The sequence below is a fragment of the Pinus tabuliformis genome, chromosome 2_1, assembly GCF_031772625.1.
Source record: "Pinus tabuliformis cultivar Carrire ecotype Pingquan chromosome 2_1, CPIR1, whole genome shotgun sequence".
Lineage (NCBI taxonomy): Eukaryota > Viridiplantae > Streptophyta > Pinopsida > Pinales > Pinaceae > Pinus > Pinus tabuliformis.
The window spans coordinates 881,574,386-881,600,757 of record NC_142299.1 but is presented as its reverse complement, the minus strand read 5'-3'; the positions used below and the strand labels follow the sequence as shown (position 1 = coordinate 881,600,757).

Genomic DNA, 26,372 nt, shown 5'->3' with positions numbered 1-26,372 from the left:
AAGCAACATTATCTTCCTCTGCACACAGTCTCATAAATGGTGATACCAGATATCTATATGCTTGGATTGATTGTGAAATACATGATTCTGAGAGAGCTTGATGCAACTCTTATTATCATAGTAGATCACAGTGGGATCTATCATTTGACCAAATAGTGAACAAGTATCTTTCTCATCTAGATCGCCTCATATGATACTTGACTTACAGCCATGTATTATGCTTATGTTGAGCTGAGCACCACAAATATTTTCTTCCTATTGTATTAAGAAATCATTGCAGACCCAACATTGAGAATTCCACCTAATATAATCTTTCTGTTTGATGGACTCCCCACCCAATTTGCATCTATGAAGCCACACAACTTCAATGGAAACATTCACTTCTTCACCTGAAGTGGCATCCTACTTCCTCCAGTTGGTTGTTAGAGGGTTCTCCATGGGTTTGCAACTCTCCATGCAAAACTTATGTAGTATCTCATTTGCATACTTTCCTTGAGAGACAAAAAGTTCCCCATCGCCTTGCCATACTTCCAACGCGAGGAAGTAGTGCATGAGACCCATGTCTTTCATTTCAAACTACCTTGCAAGGTCCTCCTTGCAAGATCTAATTAGTTGTTTATCACCAATTAAAATTAAATAATCAACATATAAGACAATAATAAGCAATTTACATTCTACCAAGACATGATAGAGGGTTTCATCCACTTCAATTTTGGTGAAGCCCAAACCGGTGAGATAACTATCGATCTTGGTGTACCAAGCAGGAGATGCTTGTTTGAGACCATACACCGCTTGCTTGAGTCTGCACACATGAGACTTTGATAAAATGTCTCAAAAAAATCTGATTTCTCGATGTAGACCTCCTCCATAATAACCCCATTGATAAATTTTGATTTTACATCCATCTAGTTGATATCACACCCCATCTACGTAGCTAGTGCAAGAATCGATCTAATGGATGAGTACCTTTCTACAAGTGCAAAGGTCTCCTCATAGTCAATTCCCTCAAATTGAGAGTACCCCTTCACCACAAATCTGGCCTTGTACTTCTCTATGCTTCCATCTGCTACATGTTTTACCTTGAAAATCCATCTCAAACCCACAATTGATTTATCTACTAGTCTTGGGACCACTTCCCAAACATTGTTCTTTACAATGAATTCATATTCCTCCACCATGGTGTTGGGTCCTTCATTAGAAGGAATCAGTCAAGAAGGAACAACGCAGGAAGAAGCCCCAACAACATTAGTTGAACCACCAACACTGACAAATGATTGACTCGGGGATGAGTCAATGGACTGTGGTCAGGGCCTGTTGGTCCTTCATTTTGAGTTGCGATACATTATGGAGGTTGACAACATTTTGACCAGAGGTAACCATTGGGAAGAAGTGGAGGAGACAAATGGAGAAGAAGAAGGGACCAACCAAAGACCAGTATTTGTGAAAGGAAGGCCAGAGAAACCTAGAATTAGGAAGTCACAATTGAGATGAGAGGAACACTGACAGTCGAGGAAGAAAATGCATCCGAGAGACAGAGGCAGACGAAAGAGGAAAAAAGAAAAGCATACGAGGGAGACGTAGAAGTCCAGGTGAGCGCAGGGTTTAAGAAAGCTGTGGGGAAAGATGGGAAGGATGAGAGACAAAGTGTATACTAAAATGTTGTTGTGGAGCCATTCGAGCCTGCTTTGTTCCTTATTATCTTATTTCCATGTTTCTCTATCATGTTAGTTTCTTGTTATATCTATGAGGCCTTCGAGCCAAATGAAATATTGTAATGTTGCAGGATTTAATAGAAGAAGAGATTATAGGGATATAAGTGTACCTTTGGGTATGGTATTAAGTGACCTTTTCAAAAAATTAATATGATTGTACCTATGCGATATTAATTCTCCATGTGTGCTTGATCTGTTATGGTTGGGTCTCTAATTGTTACAATTTAGAGTTTATTGGGTATTGATAACCTCCATGAGGTTCATTCCTACACCAGGTTGCAACTCCCCTCCTAAATAAGGTCACAACACGCCTCGGGTGAGATGCCTTATTCCTCCTTAATAAGGTGAAAATTATGACATTGTGCTAGACTACAACGAAGCCTTTGTTGGCCCCTGTTCCTGAACCCAGGGTCTCGACCTATCCATTATTTTTCTACCAACACATTACAACAACCCATGCAATTTTCTCTACTGCTTGCTCAAAGGAGGGTGGCTCAGTCTCTATAAGCTCAATCATTAGAGCCATGTAGCTAGTGTACCAATTAGGTGACCTTCTCTACCTACATTGATTTGAAGGAGCACCCACATTCTCCCTCGCATCTTGCACAAGTCTATCAGCTTCCCTGGTTCTTTTTTTGCCTTCTCTGGATGGTTATGCTTGAGTGGTTGTCTCCACTCCCTTCTCCTCAATTTTTGGCTGCTCCAAAACTTCTTTAGGTTCCTCCTTTGGAGCTAAAATATCCTCTTCTGGTGGGATCTGAAGCTCCATCTAAAGAGAACCACATTGCTTTCTCCTCATCAAATTTTACATCCCTTCACACAACTGACATTCTAAGGGATGACAAGTACACACGGTATTTGTGTGGATTTTCAGTGCAACCTGCAAATACCCCCAATTCTATTGTCAGCTCAATATTCTTCCTTGATTCTTTGGAGACATGGTAGTAAACATAGGCTACAAAAATCCTGAAGTGGGACACGTCCAACATCCTCCCCTAGAAAGCCTCCTCTGGTGTAATCATGCCAAGAATCCAATGAGGACTCTGGTTATGAAAATAGACTAATATGTTGCATGCCTCAGCCCACAAATGCAGAGGTAGGCCTTAGTCATGCCACATCACCCACGCTGCTCCCACAATGTTATGGTTCTTTCTCTCAGCCACCCCATTTTGTTATGGGTTGTGGGGTGTTGTCAACTCTCGTCAAATGCCTTCTTTTGCACAATCTTTTTTAAATTCATTCGACACGTACTCATGTCCATTACCTCTCCTGAGAGACTTCACCTTCTTGTCGGTTTCTTTCTCAACTAGTGCCTTGAATTTTATGAACTTGGAGAATATCTCATATTTCTTCTGCATGAAGAAGATCCAACACTTCCTTGATAAGTCATCAATAAAAATGAAAAAAAATATTTTTTATCTAGCAATGGAGGCTATTGAGAAAGGTCCATAGACATCAGAGTGGATCCTTTCTAGGGTTGCATGTGCTTTTTTTTCCCAATCATAGAATGTGGATTTTGTGTACTTCCTCAAAGTACATCCTTTTCATACATCATATTGCTCAAGTGATCCTTTGGGAAGGCCATTGGTTATTTGTTTCATAATCTTTAAGGCGTCATGATGTGAATGGCCAAGTCTTTTGTGCCAAAGTTCACTGAAATCGTGGATCTTCACCTTCTCTTCCTTTGTGCTTAATGAAACACAGCCTTCCATGTATATCTTATATAGGTTCTTCACATGAACCTTGATTTGCTTCATCTGTCCTATGACTATGTTTCTGATGAATGCATTTCCTTTACTGAAGATCACATCATAACCACTGTCTTTCAAAACTGCAACAGAGATGAGATTTTTCTTTAGGCCCGAAACAAACATAACATCCTTAAGCCTGAGAGGGGAGCCTAATTCCCTCTAAAAGGTGATTGTACCAACCCCAGTCATGTTGTACCTTCCGTCGTCCCCTGGCTCAATGTGGATCTGTAAGTATTTTTCCTGCAGATCACTAAAAAACTCTCTACACCCTGTCATGTGGAATGATGCACCTAAGTCCAAGCACCACACATTCCCCATCATTGTGCTGGCCATGCTTGTGATAAGGGTAAATTCAAGCTCAAACTGTGACATCAAGGCTTCACCTACTGCTCCTCCTGAGGTCTTCTTATTTTCCTTTTTGTGTGGACACTTCATGGTGTAGTGACCAAATTCATGACAATGGAAACATTTAATTTTAGAAAAATCTTTCTTCTTCCCCCCTTGGCTCAAATCTGGTTTGGTTTGAGATTTATCTTCTTTTCCCTTCTTTCCCTTTCCAACCAATGCAAAGTTTTCTTCATCCTCACCCTTGGATGAAGTCCCATCTCTAGTATTCCACCTTATTACCTCATGTACCAAATTGAAACATAAGCGTTCCCAATTCAGTAGTTTCTCCCTCCCGTTCACTGAACCTTGGTACCTATGCCAAATATTGGGAAGGCCTAGAAAGGCTAAACCTACCAAGTTATCCTCTGCAAAATTAACACCAAACCCATCAAGTTCATCACGACATTGTGTGAACCTGCTTAGATACTATGAAGTAGTGTCATTCTTCTGCATCTTGATACTTCGAAGTTTATCCTTGAGTTCCAGCTTCCTGTGGTCACTACTATTCTTGAACAATTTTGTGAGTGCTTTCCACATTTCAAACATAGTTTCTTTTTCATGGAGGTTTGATACAATGTCATCCCATACTCCCTCCAAGATTATTCTCCTCGCCTTAGCTACATCTTTCTTCCACTAAGCAAGGTTCTAGGCATCAGATTCCAATAGTTTTGCAACATATGTCTTGATGTATTCTAACAATCTATTTTCATCCAATACCGCCTCCATGTGATCCTTCCATGAGATGAAATTAGAGCTACCTTCCAAGGCATACTATAGCCTTAGTCCATTGAAGGCCATATTCTCAGCTTTGAATAGATCCTACTGCATTTAACTCCAAATTCAAACCTCATGAGAAACAACTTCAAAATTTCTGCTCTAGTGTGGATCCTGCTTTGATACCATGTACAAATTATGGTGTATATTTGTAATGGATCATGAAGTTTTAATCAAAATCACAAGACACAAACCTACTCTATTGCTCCGCGGAAGTTAATTCAAAATCTAGAACAAAAATTCCAAACATGCAATAAGAAATAAAAAACATGCATGTAATCTTTTTCCTGGGGAAATCAATATGCTAAAAACCGCAATGCTTGCTTGCATTCATATGATGAATAGAGATGCATTATAATTGCTTCACTCAACTGAATGCAACTTGCAAGTGAATAACATATGTCTCTGCTTATTGGGAAGCTCTGACCCAAACTTAGTCAATTTCTACCTCTGCTTGAACCCTTATTTCCATGCACAATTCCTTTAGAAATTAGGCCCCTATTATTTAAGATTTTCTCCAGAATGGATTACACAATTCCCAAGGTTGATCATCAGGTTGCATGCAACACCTATACACTCAAGACTATTCTACAACTTATGTTACACTGCCTTGGAATCTCGACCTCAATTAGGATAACTCTAATTCTCTGCATGCACTAGATATTTTGGGCTGATTGATTAGTTAACTGGATGATCACTGAGTTTGACTGAAGTCCCACTGCACAACTGACCTTCCACTAGTACCTCCAATAGTTGGAACTAGTTTAACTGAAAACAACTTGAGATAACTGACTTTGCTTGCTACAAATTAGCAATCACACATGCTAAACCGAACTCTAACTTCTCCATCTTGAATTTACTGAGCAAATTGGATGACGCAAGCCATGTCATGCAAGTTAACTGAATCCAAGTTGTCTGTTGATGTGGAAATTCAAATTTTCTCAATTTAATCAAGGCAAAACCAAATTGAGAATTTATTGTTGCATTTTTTAACACAGATGAAAATGGGTCATTATGGATTAAAAGTTCATGTTGTATAAACAAATATTGAGTAAATTGAACTACATGTTGGTATATTTTGTTGAATATATTACATTGAACTATTTTAAGGATTATGAAAATAAATATAGATAATTGGAAAAAATTTCCTAACCCTTTATATTAGGAGAGTCACAAGTTGGTCAATTTCTCCCTATACAATATAGTTTCTAAGATAGTACATCCTTGTTCCACATTGTTTTAGATTGTAGAGCATTGTACCACTCAAATCTATATCATAAGAGTAGGAGTCCAATCCTTTACCCATTGTTTCTCACCGAAAGCTTCACCTATTTTATGTGTTGCACACACAGGTCATGTTAATTTCTAGAGGTGGAATATAGAAGAGAGTTGTGGAGCAAATGAATAGAACAATCTTAGTATGGCTCAAACTATGATTAATGAGAAAAGTTTTCCTAATAAGTTTTAGGTGGATGTAGTGTGCATAGTAATGTACATGTGAAACAAGTTAGTGGATATAGTGCACATGGTAATGTATTTTTGAAACAAATCTCTTTCTAAAATAATTGTTGATTGCACTCCTTATGAAATACATTGTCAAATGTTATGAAATATTTAACACACATCCCATGTATTTCATTTTTTTAGAACATTTTAAAAGGGTATTATATTTATATTATTTTTTATTTCAATATTGTTATTAGAAAAATCTTTAAAACATGTATAATACTTTTATTTACAATATTTTAATTTATATATACCAAAGATTACTCAATATTTTGTTACTTCAATAATATACTAAATAACTATTTTTCATTTTCCATGTAAAATATTCTTGCAAGTTTATAAATAAGACAATATTACAGATAAGGTGCTCATAGTAGTTTAAAGGGACAAAACCCACTACTTTATCCAAGAGAAAGGATCCAAGAAAGCTCCCAAGTGAGATGATGATCCAGGTGGATGTTGGTGGCCACCCACCTATCCCATTTGGACCCCCACAACTGTCTCTTTCAGTTTTTCAGTTTCCTTAATTATAGCACAGTTTACTATTTTTAGCAGTTTTTTGGGTACTAAACTTCCGGAGCAGTTTTGAGGCCCTAAACGACGTTTTTTGCGAAATCCACCGCCAACGATTTTCCTGTCAAAAGATCATCTTTTTCGTCGTAGTCCTCAGAGATATCTTTCCAACGGGCTATCATGTGCATCAAACAGAGATAATACGACCAATTCGCAACCCCGGGAAGTTGATGTACCAACTTACCCAAAAACGGGGCCCACAATTTGGCGTTTCATCTTCTAGGGTTAGGTTTTGGAATGTGAAGGGTTTTCCATTGTTTCTGAACAATAAATAGGCCTTCGAGCCTGATTGTAACACAGTTTAGAACAGTGCAGAGGCATGTAGCCACCACATCTCTTCTCAGAGATAAGCTACTGTCGCCCTAGCTGGTTTATTTCCATTATTGTTTGTAAGCATATTTCAGTATTCCATTAATGAAATGAAGTATTATTTCCACTGCATCTTTGTGTATATGGTTATCTTTGTATTTTGTTGCATTCCTGTTTAAATCCAGATCAGTGGTATCAGAGCGGTCTGTTTTTTCTCTGTTTTTCTTTGCATGTCCCCAACGAGGTCAGGATATAAGGAGTTAGGGCTTGAACTGGTCGAACCTTTGCAAGACCAGCCTCGCAAATCTCGACGACCTCCCATGGCGGATGAGAAGAAGGACGAGGGGGTAGGAGATCCTATTAAAATCTTGCTCGAAGAAGCCCTCGAGCGGCGAAGGAACGCGATGATGGATAGCTTTGCGCAGATCCTTCAGCGGCTACCTAGAGGCGACGCATCGGCTTCCAACAGCTACTCTGGAAACGCCACACCGTTTAAGGTACAAGTTAATTTTGAAATCCCCATCTTCGAGGTCAAATAGACACAGATGCCGTAGATAAATGGTTAAATCTACTAGATGGGTATTTTTCTGTTCATGAATTTTCAAGTCGGGAAAAGATTGTTTTTGCTCTTCTCAAAGCAGCCCCCCACGTCAAGGACTGGTGGGAAACCTACTGCGAGCAAAAGGATGAAAGTACAGGCTCACTGTTATCAGCCGCACCCACTTGGAATGACTTCCGGGATGCCATCAAGGAGCAGTACTACCCTGTCAAAAGCTATGAGGACAAATACATCAAATGGACCACACTGCGGCAGGGACGATACCAAGATGTGTCGGAGTTCACAAACATTTTTCATATCCTTCGCACACAATTGGGTATCAAAGATTCTGAGCTGCATCTGGTACTCAAATACCGCATCTGCCTACACAGATACATCCAGGAAGAGATGGATTTCTTGAACATCTCCTCACTCGGCACAGCATACCGATACGCTGTCAAAATCGAGCAAAAGTTCAAACAGAAGAAGCGAGACTTTGAATCTGCAAATCCAAAGCCCAAAGGACAAAGCCAAGGCGGGGTGACCCAAGACAACCCATCGAAGCCGCAAGAAAAGAACAACACCACGAAGCCGAAGAAGGACACAGGAAAGTGGTGTGAGTTCCACAAGAGTCCCACTCATAACACAAGTTAGTGTCGGACCAAACAGTCGCTGGTGGCCGAGTTGAAGGCTTCCGAATCAGATGCATGTTCTAACCCTGAGCTAGAACTTGACAAGGGGAATGGCAAAGGGAAACAAATCATTGATGCAGAGCCCAGTGCCACTGTTGCCACCGCCAAGATCCAGAAAAATGAGCCCGGAGATCCAGAGGAGGGGGAAGGTCTTTTCCACTCACAGATGTGGGTGAAGGGTTCGTCACCGCAATTCACTGTCGACAGTGGCAACCAAAAGAGCCTCATTTCAGCAGAGGTCGTGAAGCGGTTGGACCTACCAACTACACCACACCCACAGCCGTACAGTATTGGGTGGATTCACGAAGGACGAGATCTCAAAGTTCGCCAGCAGTGCCTCCTTCCCTACAGCATCAAACCCTTCATAGACGAGGTATTGTGTGATGTTACACCTCTGGATGTTTGTGATGTACTATTAGGCCAGCCATACTTGTGGAGGCGACATGCTGTGTATGAGTCAAGGCCTCGCACTGTCATCATTTATTTGGATAATTCATCATACAGGATACCAGAGGTAGCCCCACCTACCGCCACCTCTTTGATCACTGCTAAGAAAGGCCGCAAGCTCATCTCACAGACTAGGAAATTTATTTTCTATCTGGTTCGCTCCCAAAGTAAGGGGAAGATCGTTGCTACATCCATGACCCCCGTGAAGGGTTCCTCCACACAGCAGCAGCAACAGAGGGATACAGTCGTGACAAAACACAAGAACAACTTCTCCTTACCCATAAGGGTACCACACAAGTTTCAGGTGGGCGACAAAGCTTGGTTACATTTGCAGAGGGAGCGCCTTACCAGAACCCATCAGAAACTCAGACCACTTCGACATGGTCCTTACACCAGTAACAAGGCTATGGGAAACAATGCTTTGAAGCACAACATTCCTCCATTCCTTCGCTTGCATCGAGTGTTCAATGTGGGCCGTCGCCGACCATGCTCCCCACCATTTCTGGACACATCAGAGATTGCAGAACAGATCACCAGAGACCCAGCTCAGCAGAAGCTTCCTCATCTCAGGGAGGAACTCAACGCAATGGGAACCATTACTTCCTAATGGGGGAGGAATGATCCAGGTGGATGTTGGTGGCCACCCACCTATCCCATTTGGACCCCCACAACTGTCTCTTTCAGTTTTTCAGTTTCCTTAATTATAGCACAGTTTACTATTTTTAGCAGTTTTTCGGGTACTAAACTTCCGAAGCCGTTTTGAGGCCCTAAACGACGTTTTTTGGGAAATCCACCCACAATGATTTTGCTACCAAAAAATCGTCTTTTCCGTCGTAGTCCTCGGAGAGATCTTTCCAACGGGCTATCATGCGCATCAAACGGAGATAATACGACCAATTCGCGACCCCGGGAAGTTGATGTACCAACTTACCCAAAAACGGGGCCCACAATTTGGCGTTTCATCTTCTAGGGTTAGGTTTTGGAATGTGAAGGGTTTTCCATTGTTTCTCAACAATAAATAGGCCTTCGAGCCTCATTGTAACACAGTTTAGAACAGTTCAAAGGCATGTAGCCACCACATCTCTTCTCATAGATAAGCTACCGTCGCCCTAGCTGGTTTATTTCCATTATTGTTTGTAAGCATATTTCAATATTCCATTAATGAAATGAAGTATTATTTCCGCTACATCTTTGTGTATCTCTGTATTTTGTTGCGTTCCTGTTTAAATCCGGATCAGATGAACATTCAAAAGTTTGCAGCAAAATTCAATTATGGTATATATATAAGTCAACCATATATAATCAATAATATATCTCAAAAGATGATATGCCAAAAAGGGTCAAAGTTCCACGAAAATAACCAAAAGGAAAAAAAGAAAAACATAAATATTGCAAATTGATTTCTTATGATCCTCTATCATTATCATATTGCAAATTGATTTCTTGTGATCCTCTATCATTATCATATTAAGACTAGTTAGATCCAATAGTTATGAATAAATTTTAACTAAATGCATTTTTTATTTTCTTTAATTTCGTAGGTTCCTTTGTTAAATGTCAATCTAGCTTTAGAGAGGGAATCACCATTGCAATTTTTTAATTTGAACACATAATGATAAGTGTTGTGAGTAAAAGAAGAAATAATATGTTAAATGTTTTGAAAGAGTGGTTGAAGTGAGTAGTTATTAAGTTTTGATATTCCCTTTATCTATTTTATGTTTAATAATGAATCACCATGGATACGAAGATGAGTAAACTTTTTTCCTTTGGTTCGGTGAAGCAATAGTTTAATAACCATAAGTTCAGCGAAATTATTTATTGCCACCGCTACATTCACCAAGAAAGCAATGGAGTGGGAGGAAGTTAGGAAGATATCCCACCGACCTCATGTTGTGGGGAGCTCCTTATGTTGCACCATCAAAGAATGCCTAAAAAGTGTCAGATTGGATATGCAAAGCTAGATGAGGCTCTTTTTGCTTTGACTTGGATACCTGATGAAAAGGATCAAGGATTGCAAAGTTGTTGATTTCCACTTTGAGAGTTGAAGGCTCCTTGTTCTCAAATATGACTCGATTATGTTCTAATAAAACACCCCAACAATGGTTAGAGGAAGCACTTTGTGTTGTTTATTGTGCTATGAAGAGAGCTAGTTTGAAAGAAAAACATCAATGGAGGGATATTCTCATATATAGGCTTGCCCATGATCTCTTCTTATTCCGCCCAAACAGATTGGATACAAGTGCATGAAAGAAAGAGGTGGACAATAGATGCCCCAACTTAATGACACATAATACAAATTCCTGGCCCTTGGAATGAGGATTTTTTTAGATTATCCGAGATGAAAGCTTTATTTCTAATGAGAAACCACAAGAATAATTTAGCTTTTGCTAAGCATTTGAGTTCCATAACCTTTTCCCCCACCATGGATTTAGATCCCATTATTGATCCACGGATAGCATTAGGGGAATTTTGAGGTCTAAAACCTGGGCCTCCTAAGGAAAATAATAAAAAATAGGGAAAATAATAAAATAAGGGTTATGATTTTTTAATGAGAAATAAAAGAAACTTCCTTTTTATTGTATTTTTGGCTTATCCTTATGAGTTTACTCAAATGTCCAGTGTAGACAACCATGGGATGTGGAATTAAATTACACACCCAATGAGTACCCACTCAACATACTTCTGAGTAGATCCACATCAGAAAAAATTAAGAATACATAATAAAAGTGTATTGAAGTCATTGGATACATGTTGAGTGTATAATTTAATTTCACATCCATTGGTTGTCTACACTTGATATTTGAGTTAGAAGGAGATAAGTTGGAAATATAATTAAAACAAGTAATTTTTTTGTTTTCTCTCCCAAATATTATCCTCTAAATATGGCATTATCATTTTGAATCATATTAATGCGTTTAAAATTAATTTTGGCATTATCATTTTGAATCATATTAATGCGTTTAAAATTAATTTTGTTAGTATTTTTTTTTTAAGTTGTCGATCATGCCATAATCTGTCTCCTTTAAATTCAAAATTTAGAAAGTTATATTAAATTAAATTATAATTTTTTTCCTCATCTTGGTGCTAATTTTACTTATAATTTTGACTTTTACGCGTGGGCGTGATTGTTTTTTAAATTTTTTGCTTTTTTGAAGTGATCAAACATGTCATAATCTATGTTTCTTTTAAATTTTAGAAAGTTAAATCATAAAGTAAATCTATGTCTCTTTTAAATTTTAGAAAGTTATATTAAATTAAATCATAAAGTAAAAGTATTTTTCATATTTTTGGTTATACAGTTGTGAATGTTAGAATATGATTTAAAATAATTTTTATTCGATTAAAATATTGTGATTATTTAATGTAAAAATAATAATATTATAATAAAAAAATAATATTGTTTTTATAGTTATATTAATTTTGATTTATCATCAAGATATGATAAGATTTGATGTTTATAATTGTGTGATGTATAGAATATGGAAAATAATGATGTTGCATATTTTTAAATTAGTACAATCACATTAAAAATATTAATGTCGTAGATATAAGTCAAGATTTCATAAATATAATAAAAATTATTATTAACAAAAAATTATTGCAACATAAAGAATGCCTTACCAAAGTACACATTTACCTGATTAACATGTATAAAAAAGTCATGGGTCAACTTTAACTTGAGAAAAAAAATGAATTACACATTTTATTGTAAAATGGACCGTTTTGCTAAATAAAATTTCTGAATTACATTAGAAAGAGTTTTTCGATAGAAATCACATAAAAGAAACACATCAGCAAAATTTATGAAAGTCAGCAAAATTTATTAGAATTAGAATAATCTCAAATCCCTAGGAAATAGGAAATTGGAAAGTGGGAACCACTTGACACAAATCTAATTTTTAAATTTATTAAACGTAATGGACTATTTTACACAAATCTAATTTTTTAAATTTATTAAGAGTCAATGCAATCTAACAAACTCCGTAACACTTATAAAAATCAATCTAAACCATCAATTAAAAAATGAAAAATATCAACAAATCCTCATCCACACTAAATTGAAATAAAAATCATTTAACAATAATATAATATACTTTCGCTACCTTCTCCCACTCATTCGCTACCCTCTCAAACTCATCACATCAACGTGTCGATACCATGCACAAATAAAATTAAAATGACAACCCAAATTGGAAAAAGGTTCAATCACTCTACCGTTTGCCTTATCTTTAATTTAAATTTGCAATGCTAGGCATAATGTTAAAGTTTTGGTCAACATATTATTTTATAAAAGCATTGAAGGTTTGTGGCCCCTAGTCGTTTCCTTCGAGAGGGGAGAAAATGAATACAACGTCAACATCATATCACAGTCGTATTTTAAATGTGCTATGGAATTTTTTTTATCATTCCAATATATTAAGTATACATTTTTATATCCAATTTAGCTTTATTATTAAAAAGATATAGTTTTTTTATATTCTTTTGGGAGTTTTTTAAATTTTTTTATATTTTATTTTTAAGAATTATTTTTAAGACGATTGTTTTTTTTAAAGAATTGTTTAAGGCTCTTATTTTCTCTGGAAACTAATTTGAACTTTGAATCTTTTAGTTTTTTACAGATTTCACATTACTTCGATCACCAATTAAACTGCTCCTGGAATGACATCCCATTCTTTAATATATATATATATATAATTCTCTTTGATATTTTTCATGTGACTTTTAAGTTTTTGAGTTTTTTAATATCTCTCATCTCATTCTCATAAATTTTGTGTAAGATGTCTTCCTATCTTTATTTTCTCACACATATATGGAGATTCAATTCCCACATAAAGTATTTGAGCTCATACTGAATTTATTCTTGTATATTTAAGAACCTCATACTGAATTTATTCTTGTATATTTAAGAACCTCATACTGAATTTATTCTTTATATTTAAGAATAGAGAGTAGGAGTGATATCAAGAAAAACTCATTGATGTTATTAAACAATTTAACTTAAAATTCAATAAGAAAAATAATAATTCCATCGATTCAAACTTGGAATTGTGAAAAAAATAAAATAAAAAAATTACATAACCTGATAAGCTGATTTCGGTAATGACAAATTGGAAAGTATAAACCAAGTAAATTGTTTCATTCTTTTCTTTACCTAGCCCAAAAATTGCAATTCTATGAAAATTACTTGACCTAGAAATTAAAAGTTTGGGAAAAATACCCTTGCCTGTAATAACAAACCTGAAAATGTAACCTGATTTCAGTACAAATAAAATGGTTAACTCTCTTCGTTATTTAAACAGATATAATCTCCTGGAAATGCCAGGATTGTCTAGGAAAATTGAGACCATGGAAATGCCATGATTGTCTAGGAAAATTGAGACCATGATATTAAAAACTGGTGACCGTGGCCTTTATGTCAAATAATAGAAGATAGGAAGGGAAGAAAAATACATTATATTCTTGCGAATTTGGACCATGGTTTTCTATGGGGCAGGAACTTAAAAGAACCTACTTCTCAGCTCTGTTTAGATCTAACGGAAAGTTTAGATCTAATCGAAAATTACTCGCGAGTAATTTGTGTGTTTGAGTGATTTAAATGTTCAGCACTGCCATCATGTTGTAATAGGGGTTGATTAATGTCGATGTTAGACTCTTCTGTTGCTGTAATTGTGATGTTGTTGTTGGAATCATTTTCAAGTCCATTCTTTTCTGTGTCTGTATCCAATTCAGATTTATCCTTTGCCTTGCCCCACAATACAACATAAAGTCCTGCAATGATCATGATTGCTCCCAACAAACTGCAAAACAAGCGAAGATTAATTACTTATTATGAGTTCAATATATCATTTATGAGAACTGAACCTAGTTTAATATATCATTTGTGAGAATTGAACCTAGTTAAAAAAGATAACCATCATTCCTCCCAATTATCTAACATAAACCTAGTCAAATAAAATATCCAAAAAAATCACTTCTTGATAGTGTTTTATAACAGAGGTGTTTTGCTGTGAGAAATCTTACCTTCCTAGATGAAGCCTTACATGGAGAATGAGAAGTTCCAAAATTGCAACCAGTATTGTTGCGACTGGATTGAACACTGCAGCAAAGACTGGTCCCTTTACTCGGATGCAATAGGTTTGTACAAAGAATGCAAATGCTGAACACAAGACTCCCTGTACCAAAATCAAGATATAACTTCAAAACCAAATATTAGGTTCTGATCTGGTTGTACAAAATAATTTATATGTTTGTTTTAGTGTGTAAAAAAATGAACCCACTTTCAATTTCAGCTGCTAAAATTTTGAACCTGGTTAATTCTTAACCCCTTTTGATAGATATATGGTAGTTGTACTAAGCAAGAAAACATCTATAGAATATGAAGAAAATTCATGAGAAAAATACGTTTTAGCTATACAGAGAAGAGATGCTAACAGAGTAGACAATGCTGAGAAGCTTAATGTCCCAGTTTAGCTTCCAAACAGAGACCTTTCGCTCAAAAATTAAAGCCACCACAAAGGACTGCACTGTTCCTTGGATCAACATCAATGCAGTCAAGGATTGTTGAACTGGATATCTCTTCACAACTGGAGCCTGTATTGAAATGTTATGATCAAAGTGTGTTCAAAGAAGGTTGTTGTGTCTCTGTCTCTCTATCTCTCTGTATATCTAGAGATAAGATAAGTACCTGAAATGTGAGCCAGCAAGACCAAGCCAAACAGCTAGCAAACAGCAGTAAGGCCCCCAGCACCCATGTGTCAAGACCTAGCCGACTAACAGCTTTCAGGAGTACAGGGCCCTTGTATAAGGTCATAACCATTGCACCACCCACACAGACTAGGGTGCCCACAACTTTTGCTTGGCCATAAATACTCCTGATATTAACATGCTCCATTCTGATCATATAAAAAACGTTGAAATCAGATTGGAGTGCAAGTATTTTAATTTTCGATAGTCTGGACTGTTTTCAGAAGACTAAATACACTGCCCATAAAGGAAATCTGTCAAAACCATTGGTCCCATGTAAGCAGATTCAATCCAAAGTAAACAAGAAGAGTCCATTGCAATCGTAGTGATATTAGTTATGGTATCTGAGAATCAAAGTGTGACTATCATGTATATATAGAAATTGAAATTGATTTATATATAAAATCAGAAGAACCTTGAACGAGGTTAACTACCTTTCAGAGGATTTAAGCAATTGTCAAAAAATTGAATATAAGCATTAGTCAGTACCGAAATGTTGTGGCCAACACAAATGTGACAACAGGAATGAGGTTTGTAGTTGCAGAAGCGAATGTAGACGAAGTGTCTTGCAAGCCTGCAAAGTACAAATTCTGGTTCATAGTGATCCTGCAATTCGCAATATCCTGTGATTAGAAAATAATCATCAATCAGTAGATCGGTTTGCAGTGTTAGCATTAGAGTTTTCACTACCTACTTACCCAACAAATGCAAGCGTAAAAATCTCCCAGAAGACAGCACAGGTCATTGCAGGTCTTTCACTTCTGAAAGGAACAAGAAAAGATGAAAAATACATGACATAAGATTTAACAGGCATGCAGATCCATAATCCAATCTTGAATTTGCAGGTAGTTCAAAAATATACAGAAATAATGTACCTTTCTAGAAAATAAGCAAAAGGGCTGATGACCAATGAAGCAACAGCCTGCCTGTAAAATACAAATATGAAGTGATTCATTCCATCTTGCAGAGCCACTCTGGTAATGATATTCATGCCTGCATAGCACACCTGAACTGCAAGCTGGGCTATATGGGGCTTGAATGAGGCCAAGCCACTAGCCATTCTTTCAGCCACTGACATGACTGGGCTAATTCAATTCGGATGTTTCTACTCTGGGAGCTAAGAAGAGCTAAAACTTAAATACAACACACAAGCCACTAGCCATTCTTTCAGCCACTGGACTTAACTGGGCTAATTCAATACAGATGTTTCCAGTATTATATTATACTAAGCACCAACAAAGATATGTTTGATTCAATTATTGCCGGCAAAACCCGACATCCTCTTCCCGGTATGTGGCCGAGATCTACCACAGCGTTAGCTCGGAAGGGTAGATGCAACTACAAGTCAAAACGGTCATAGCAAAAACAAATCAGAAACTTTTGCACTAATGAGAAACCAAAATTTTGGTCCCACAGTAAATTCCAGATTGTGAACAGTGAATTGTTGATTGTGATTGGAGAAAAATGATCAGATCCCCCACCTTCACTATTCCCAACCACACTTGCAGGGGAAGGGGCTGGAAAACATCATACTCCTTTAGGTACTGCATTCTGCTGCCATAGATTTATTGTTCCACGTATCACATGGATACCTGTGCTCTTACACGTTTATTGCGTTCCACGGTGTATGAGAACGACATGGCCAAGGGGAATAAGAAGAATTCAATTCTTTTAACTCTTTGATAAAGAGCATTTGTGCTAATTATAAGTAATTTTGGTTTCTTCTCACTTCGTATTCGTGAGATGCGTGACTATTAAGCACTGTTCCACCACATTTCCAGAGATCGGCTTCTATGTGGACATGTGCAAGAACTTCCACATTTAAGGAGATGCCAGAATGGATGTTTTTATTAAATAGTTTCCTTTTATTGCAAGGTTTTAGGGTTTTAAATTAAGTAGTTTCCTTTTATTGCAAGGGTTTAGGGTTTTAAATTAAGTAGTTTCCTTTTATTTCCGTTGTTTTTCAGAATCTGTACGTCTTCCATGCAGATGTCCTTTATTATTAATTTTTTTACTTAATAAAATTAATGTTTTTGGTTTTCATTATTAAACAACACCCTTCATGCTATTTTTAAAACCTTGATTGGAATTCTGAGACAATGTTACAAAATTTTAATAGTAATTACCTTAAAATATTATACATTTTGATAATATATATGTAATTATTTTTAGTAATTTATATACTATTTTTTTTACAATCTATATATATATTTTGACTTACATACATGTGATTTCTTAATAAATTTACATCTATATATTTCAACATTCTTTACACATTTTTATAGTGAAGAATGTGGGTTGTCAACAATTTTATTACAGAAATTTAACATATGTGCATTAGTAACAACACCATGTGACACACTAAGATGTCAAAGAGTGACTAAAAGTTATGGAATTGAATTACTTTCAATAATTAAACATCCCTTTTAATATCTAAAATGTATTTTTAGTGTGTATTAGGTATGATATGAAGTATAGTTATATCTTTTATTTTCCAAGTAACATTCTACAAGAAAATAAAATAAATATTGTTATATTTTAAAATCATTTTTTATATTTTGTTAATATATTTGCTTTATTAGAAATATTGTGTGTAGTATATGAAGAAAAGTGACAAGATATCTTTTCTTTTCCACATACATTTTGTGTGTAGTATATGAAGTAGAGTGACAAGATATCTTTTCTTTTCCACATAATATTCTGCAAAACAATAACATAAATATTATTATGTTTTAAAATCATTTTGTTCATATTTTATTTATTTATTTGCTTTTTTTGAAATGTATTTTTAAAATGTAGTAAGTATGATATGAAACATAGTCACCTGATATCTTTTCTTTTCTACATAACATTTTACAAAATAATAACATAAATATTGTTATATATTAAAATCATTTTATTTGTATCTTATTCATCTATTTGCACTCTAGTTATCAATGTTAATCAATTAAATAACTTTCAATCTAATTTCTCATTAATTCATATTTTAAGATTAATTCATATTATTTCAAAAAGTTTAACTCCAAAACATTTTTCATTTATCAAAAACTAATACACAAAATCAAGTTAAAAAATACAAGTTTAAATTGAAACCTTACTTCACAATAATAAACTCTTTACTATCATTTTCTTTTAAAAACTAGTACAACCACATTAAAAATATTAATGTGCTTGATATAGCCAAATACTTCATAAATATAACCAAAAAAACTATTGCAACACGAAGAATGTCTTACTAATGCACACATTTACCTGATTAACCATGTACAAAAAAGTTATGAGCCAACTTTAACTAAAAAATGAATTATAAATTAGTGTTATAAATAATAATGAGGAACTTATTAGAATTCGAATAATCTCAAATCCCTAGGAAATTGGTGAGTGGGGAGCCACGTGACACAAATCTAATTTTTAAATTTATTAAAAATAATGGACCATTTTGATAAATAAAATTTTCTTATATATAAATGGATGTTATAAAAAATAATGAGGAACTTATCATGGAGAAACTTATTAGAATTGGAATAATGTCAAATCCTTAGAAAATTAATGGGTGTGGAGCCACATAGCACGAATCTAATTTTTTAAATTTATTAAAAATCAATGCAACCTAACAAATTCTTTAATACACTATAACCGTATTATAGACATATTTGGGCACTGCAACCCCGATCACACATGTCCATAAACCAAGAGTTTCTAAACCCCTAAAAGTGTTGTTTCATGCCCTAAAGGAACAAGGTCAGCTGATTACATCATTTCCCAGAAGTTCTCCCTGAAAAACTACTCAGAACTGGTCAAAACTGGACCATACAGACTGCTCCATGCTGAGGGTGCGATGCATCTCACCTATTACACATGGGGGGTGCGATGCATACTGAAAAGCCCTTCTGTAGGGTGCAATGAGCGAGAGCAAACAAATGGCAGAAGCAGTTTGCTAGGTGGAAACTCAAAGAATCTTTTAGAAACTGCTCATATGACACTTGCCTCTCTGAATTCACCCAGGGATGAGTAAGAGATCATGAAATCTCCAAGTGGAACCAAGAACTATCAGTGAAATGACACTAATCAAAATCCTAGAAGCTGACTCACTCTCCTGCAAACATCTATATATGGATCCCTCATCCTAGAGATCCAGGGGCTGGAATTTTGTAATTTGCAAGGAAGTACTGTTGGTTTCTCTTTGAAGACATTGTTGGGTGATCTTGCTTTGTATGAGGTGAAGAGGGCTTTCATGCCGGGAGGATGATGCTGGATCAAACAGCTTGGTTGTAATCCTCTCTTCTACTACTTCTATCAATAAAGTTATTTGAGTTTTCCTCCATATACTTGTATATCCCTGAATCTTGTATTTGTATATGCATTTATATGGTTAACGTACATCTGATCCTACATTATTTATGGTTATAGATCTCTATGCTTTGATGGTATTTTGTTGCCTTGATTCTACATGTGTTCTTTGAAGCAGGACAAGTGAGAAAGGAGTGGTGAAAGCTCTATCAAAGGAGAGAGGAAACAAGCAAGGAGACTAGTGAAAGATTGAGGTTGGTACTCTCTGCTTCTCTCTCATCTCTCTCTCATAAAGGAAAACACAAGTAACTTTAGTTTGTTTGTTTCTAAGATAGCTACCCATCTTAGTGGGACTAGTAGCCCTAAATGGACACTAGTTTTCCCCATAACAAAATGGTGACTCCACTAGGGAACGAATAGTTTGTTTGTTTTATTACTGTTGTTTGCTTTATAAACCATAGACAGAGCCTGAAGTTATGCCAGCTAGCCTTCAAACTGCTTTTGCTATGCAACTGCAAAGTAGATCAACGCTGCTTCAGTCAATCTCCGAGTTGGTTTATGAACTGAACATCTAGTCTGCAAACATCCTAAGTGCCCTGGTGGTAGCTCAAATAACCTCATTAGATCAGCCCCTATACTTTGTGTTTACTGACAATCATTAGCTCAGCCTAAATCCCTGAACTTAGCTGCAAACTGTGAGTGAAAACCAAGCTCAGTCTCGTCCCTGGACCATCGCACTGTCTCTCATTGGCAATCTGGATGCATTGCACCTCCTGTGTGTTGCAGGTGAGATGCATCCCTGTTTCCCTGTGTTACAGGTGCGATGATTGACTAAGACTGTTTCTGCCTCCAGATTTTGGTTTTTTCTTCATTGTCTTCAGCTTTATTCAGTAGTTTTGCTGTCTATGATCAGTATATCACTGTTGAAACCATCTTCCTTTACATTATTTCAGCCTCCATCAGAAGGAATTATGAATGTTTTTTTATGTTTTTTTTCATCATTTACAGTACTCCTTTGCAAATAGTAGCTTAATCGAACTATCATCTTTTGATTTGAAAGTGTCGCAAGTGTCATTTTCAGTCAAGAAAAAGAGTGTCACAAAGCATTCCTCTTATAGATAGTCAATTACAATTTTGCCATCATATTTGATTTGAATTAATAGTATTTCAAGTGTCGAAAACAGTTTTAAATTCGAAATCGCAAAGTGTCGTCTTAGCCTTCCTTTCGTTTTTTGAAGAGAAAATTGTTAATACTGTCACTTTTGAAAGAAGATAATTCAGATCTATACTTAGTTTTATTTTTGTCATTCTCACGTTAAGGAAACTGGAAAAACAATACATGCATGTGCATTTGCATTTAAACTGCATGCTGAAATTGATTTAGGAAAAGTGCATCTAGTGTGTGCTCTCTGCTCTATGCTGAAAGAATTTCATTTCTCTTTCCTTAGTAGTTAGGATTTTCATTGCAAAAAGGAAGTAAACGACTGTTTATCATCTTAGATTGCATATTTAGGAATTGTTTATCTACATTACACGGTGAACCTTAAAGGAAAACTTCTTAAGAAAGATCAACTATAAAATAAACCTCAATGAACATAAAAACGCTTTGGAACCTAACACACAACATTTAGAAGTCTAGGCTAGAGACCTATTCGGCGTCGTAAAGCCTGATAACTATTGCTTTCACGTAGGTTGGGTGATTCCTCCTCCTTGAGATGACAAGTGCCAGTACGGACTTGTGCTCCCATGTACCGTCGAGTATATATTGGGAGACCATAATAGGCTACATCCTTTATCCTTAGGAAGCCGTGTTTGCCGCCCTATCGATCGCAATGCACTGAACATAGCATTCGGGAAGATTGACTGCCGTACTGTAAAACATATTCTGCAGTTTTGCGATTGGTTTGGTAATCCCTCTGTCTAGATTTCCATAGCAGTCACTTTCGTTCCTTTTCAGACTCCTTAAAAGAAAAGGTCCATCTAAGCACTTGTCACTTCAGGCTCATTAAAAATTGAAGGCAACTAGAGTCATCTTTAGCTTTTTATCGACTCTTAAAAATTGAAAAAGTAAGTTGTGTCAAAGCGTCATAAAATTCATTTAATTTGGAATAAATTTTTCCCCCTTTTTATTTTGATTTGATCAAGTAATCTGCAATCGTGGAAGAAAGTCAATCAAAACCCTGTCGTTCATGGAGACTAACAAGTCAACCATCTTTGACTCCGGAAACGAAACCATTCCAGGCCAAGCGATCTCGTTTAACTGGGTCAAAGTCCCCTGGTTTGTTTGAAACTTGTGTTTCAACATCCTCAGAGACTCCAGTTACTCCAACTATTTCTGGTATCCCTGCCTCTACAGAAGAAATTCCACAGTTACAAGAGGACACTAGAACTGATCCTAGTGTAATGGTAAACACATCTATTCCTAAACCAGCTCCATCTAGGACTAATTCGGAAGGTGTCACCCCTCCAACATCTGTCGCTGCAGAGTGTGTACCTTCTTCGGCACCAGAAATATTTTACGGACCTGACGATTTGCCTCTTCCACCTAGACTGATTGCAATAAAAGAGATTGTGGAGGATCTTCCATCCAGTACCACATTACATTTTGGAACTGGGATCCACCTATATCCTTCTAATTCAGAAGTTAATCACCCTTCATCGCAAGTTCCTGTAGAATCGCTAGGAAGTCTTTTGGATAGACTCAATATGTCTAAAAAACCATCGACATCTAAGACTATGTCATCTGATACAGCAGTAGCAGAACCTCCTGCCACTACTCCAACAATGTTCGCTGGTATACCATCTGTTCCAACTAGCTCTCAACCGCTAGATGAAGTCCACCCAGGGACTGTTTCGACAGTATGGTCTGTTCCCGTTTGTTCGTCCGAAATAATATTTGGAATTTCGTATGTTGAGTCTTAGCAAATTGATCCTTCACAACAGTATCAATTTGCGCAATCCAGTCTACAAAGACCAATTTTCCCTTTGAACACTGGATTGCCGCCATATGGGGGCAGTATTCCTTTTCATTATTCCCTCCAGGAGAACAACCATATGAGAGTTCACAACAAAATTCAGGTCAAATTGGAATTACATCCAGTGGTTGGGTGCCAATACTGCCTCAACAACCAAGAGTTGTATATTCAATGCAACCAAATCTACCTGTGTCGAATATTCCCACTACACTGACTATTGTGACAGTGTCGCAAGTACAAGCACTACCTGTTGTATGTCAACCTCAAGTCTCTTAGGTCATAATACAACAACCTCTTGTCTCAACGACTCAACCACAATCGCCGATTAGTGGCTCCTTAACTGAAGTGACTCAGGCTCAAACGGGTACTATCACCCCTCATCTTGGTCAAACATCCAGTATTGGACAACAGCAAATGGCTTCACAACCATGGCTGGTGCAATATCAACAACCGCAATTCCAGCAAGCTTACCGAGGACCTGAGCAGCAAAGCTTTGCGGGTAATGGGCAGCCGTATATTCAAAATGGTCACCATCAATCATATCATAATGGTTATTCCCATCAACCTTATCAAAGTTATCAGCATCAAATACATTATGCTAGTATGCAAAGACCCACTGCTCAGGCGATCCCATCTTATCCTGGGTATGCTTCGCCAAACCTGAATCAACAGTTGCCTTTCGTTGCAACTTTAGAATTACTAGATCTGAATCAGCTAACAAATGATCCAATTGCTTACGCCCCTTGGTGGCCAGCGATTCCTCATAAACTTCTGTCAGATATTCCTAAATTCAATGGAAATCTGGGTGAAGATCTGTCGAATCATGTGATGACCTTTCATCTGTGGTGTTCGTCCAACACTCTCAATGATGATTCGATTAGGCTTCACCTTTTTTAGTGAACGTTAACTGGTTTGGCAGCAAAATGGTACATCGAATTGCCTAGAGCTTCATTTGATAACTTCAGTGCCCTTGCCACCACCTTTTTAACCCATTTTCAGTTACCAATAAGGTATGAAATAGGAACGGAGCTTCTTACCAATTTTAAGTAGACGACAGCCACTCACATATCTGATCATATTCATGAGTGGTGACGTCGTCGTCGAATGGTAAAAACATATGTTCCTGATCAGCTGCTAGCTGAATGGTTTATTAAGTCATTATTACCTTCTATTACAGAAGATGTGGCTAAGGAGGGGGTTGTCACTGAAGAGCAAGTCATTGCTCATGCACAATATCTAGACTTGATTTATACTCAATCTAGCATGCTCTATGACAAAATCCCTGATGCTCCTAGACCAGAGTTTTCCGTTCCTCCTCCTCCTAAATCAAACAAAGACTCTCATGCCAGCGATGGCGTGATAGGTACTACCAGCACAAAAACCGCAAAGGCTACATCTAAGAAAGCCCGTACAGTTTCTGGTCAAAATACAAATGAAGAACTTCTTGCCGCGAAGGTTAATGCCGTGTCGGCTGACAAAGGCAAAGAACTGAAACAACCAGGGGGCAAGAATAAAGGGAAAAGCAAAAAGAAAAAACAAGATGATTTGTCTCCTAAAAAATCTTCTGCAAACCCTTATGGGAAAAAGAAACCTCCTTCGCCATGTCACATATGTGATGAAGACCATTGGACGAGTGATTGTCTGTATAGAGCTGAGATTAAGCCTCAGCAGTCTTAATGGATACGTTTCCAAACCCAGAAACCAATCTGGTTGCTAGCAACAATGCTTCCCCATCCCAAGTGCTTATGTTGTCCATTTCAGAAACAAAATGATGCTTTGATATCGACAAGGAATAAATATAACGGGAATCCACAGCTGTCGAACAACAAAGCTGCAGATCAACCTAGTAGTTCGACAACAACTTCAACCGAAGTTGTGCCACCCATCATTCCTGAGCTAACAATAAAGCTGCCAAAGGGAGTAGTACACAAATCGACATTTAATCCTCATGCCTGAGCAGCACAAAATTATAATATAGTAGAGGATCTGGCCCAATCGCCATCTGCTATGTAAACGCTTGAGGTACTACAAAATTGCCCCTCCCAAAAGCAGGCTCTATTATTAGCAATAGGTGGGATTGACCCAGCGGATTCCAATCTTGTGGCCTTTAATCATAAAGGATATGAACCTCAGTTACTAGCACAACTCGCTTTCCTCATCCAATTGAAAGCCCTCAACAAAATAGTTCATCGAACAATTATTAATGAGGGGGAATCTACCTGCATTATGTCAATGAGTTGCTGGAAAACTTTAGGCTCACCACCCTTGTCAAGATCATCAATGACATTAAAAGCATTCGATGGATGAACATACACCCTGTACGGGATTTTAAGTAACTTACAAGTTGAACAGGGGGACAAAACAATAGAAATTGACATCGAAGTTATCGATGGAAACCCCAATTACAATATCCTACTGGGAAGGCCCTGGATTTATGCTATGGCTGCTATTGTATCAACTTTCTTTAGAAAGATTGCATTTCCTTTTCAAGGAGGAATTACAATCGTTGATCAACAAACCTTTCTTCCCAACAGTTAACAAGTTACAGGAAGCATTCCAATGATCCATGGAAGCTCTCACTCGCTTCAAAATGTCGGAGTAGGCCTACTGAAAGACTCTACCTTGATGGATACTTTTGCCCTACCGCCTCCGAGTAATCTGGCAGAAGTGGCCACAGTAGGAACCTGCAATATGATATCTTCCATTCAGAAGATTTCCGAACATTTTGGTAGCATGGATCATCAATAGGTATTGCCTCCAAGCCCAGTAGAGATTTTGTAGCAATCAATTTTCTCTGCCTGGGCGGCAAACCCAAATCAACGCTCATCGAGTGTGTGGGTAGATAGGTCAAAGGAATATGGCACCTCTTCAGATCCTTGGTCACATGTACATTTTACAGATGAAGGAATTTTTCAGTCGATGATGATAGGAAAGGCACCATGGGAAGATTACCACCATTGTTCCCATCTTCCGGATTACAACGAAGATTATTCCAACGACCTTGATCATCCTTCAGTTTTTGATTTTCTATCAAACACTATAAATACGGTGGATTTTGAGTGAAATCTGTCCATTATTGAAGAAGCTATCACCATAAATATCTTGACCAAACCTGATGTTGTAGAGAATATTCATGTCAGCAAATCTTGTTCTTCTTCATAATTGGAAATATATTACGCTCTCTTTTGTGAATTCAGAGATGTCTTTGCATGGTCATATGAAGAAATTCCAGGAATTGACTCAAGCATAGTTGAACACGAAATCAAGATGTATCCAAATGTCAAACTGGTACGACAACGGCTTCGGCAGGTGCACCCGAAGAAAGCCGTTGCCATCAAGGCAGAAGTTGAAAAACTTTTACATGCTGGTTTCATTTACCCAGTTCCTCTAACTGATTGGGTATTGAATATTGTTCCTGTGATGAAAAAGCAAGGAACGATTAGAGTGTGCGTTGATTACAGGGATGTAAATCAAGCTTGTCTAAAGGACAACTACCCTACACCCTTCATTGACCAGATAATTGATGAATGCGCCGGATGTGAAATCTTTTCATTTATGGATGGATTTTCTGGGTATAATCAAATAAATATCCACCCACAGGACCAGTCAAATACTACATTTATATGTCCATGGGGCACATTTGCGTACCGCAAATTACGTTTCGGTTTAAAGAA

General features: G+C 37.0%; 1 protein-coding gene across 2 annotated transcripts; it reads right to left on the bottom strand.

Annotated features, from left to right (window-relative positions):
* Positions 1-13,842: 13,842 nt before the first annotated feature.
* On the bottom strand, positions 13,843-16,685 carry LOC149203472 (WAT1-related protein At1g21890-like). Of its 2 annotated transcripts, none has more exons than XM_089403451.1 (7): positions 16,309-16,685; positions 16,132-16,194; positions 15,923-16,039; positions 15,375-15,582; positions 15,176-15,280; positions 14,711-14,862; positions 13,843-14,487 (listed from the first exon to the last, which is right to left on the bottom strand). In XM_089403451.1, the coding sequence occupies exons 1-7, from the start codon at positions 16,509-16,511 to the stop codon at positions 14,250-14,252; spliced, it is 1,086 nt and encodes a 361-aa protein (XP_089259577.1). In that variant the 5' UTR covers positions 16,512-16,685; the 3' UTR covers positions 13,843-14,249. The 2 variants fall into 2 exon arrangements, with proteins under 2 accessions (XP_089259577.1, XP_089259576.1); XM_089403450.1 differs by having other exon boundaries at positions 15,122-15,280; positions 16,309-16,680.
* Between the last annotated feature and the right edge of the window lie 9,687 nt (positions 16,686-26,372).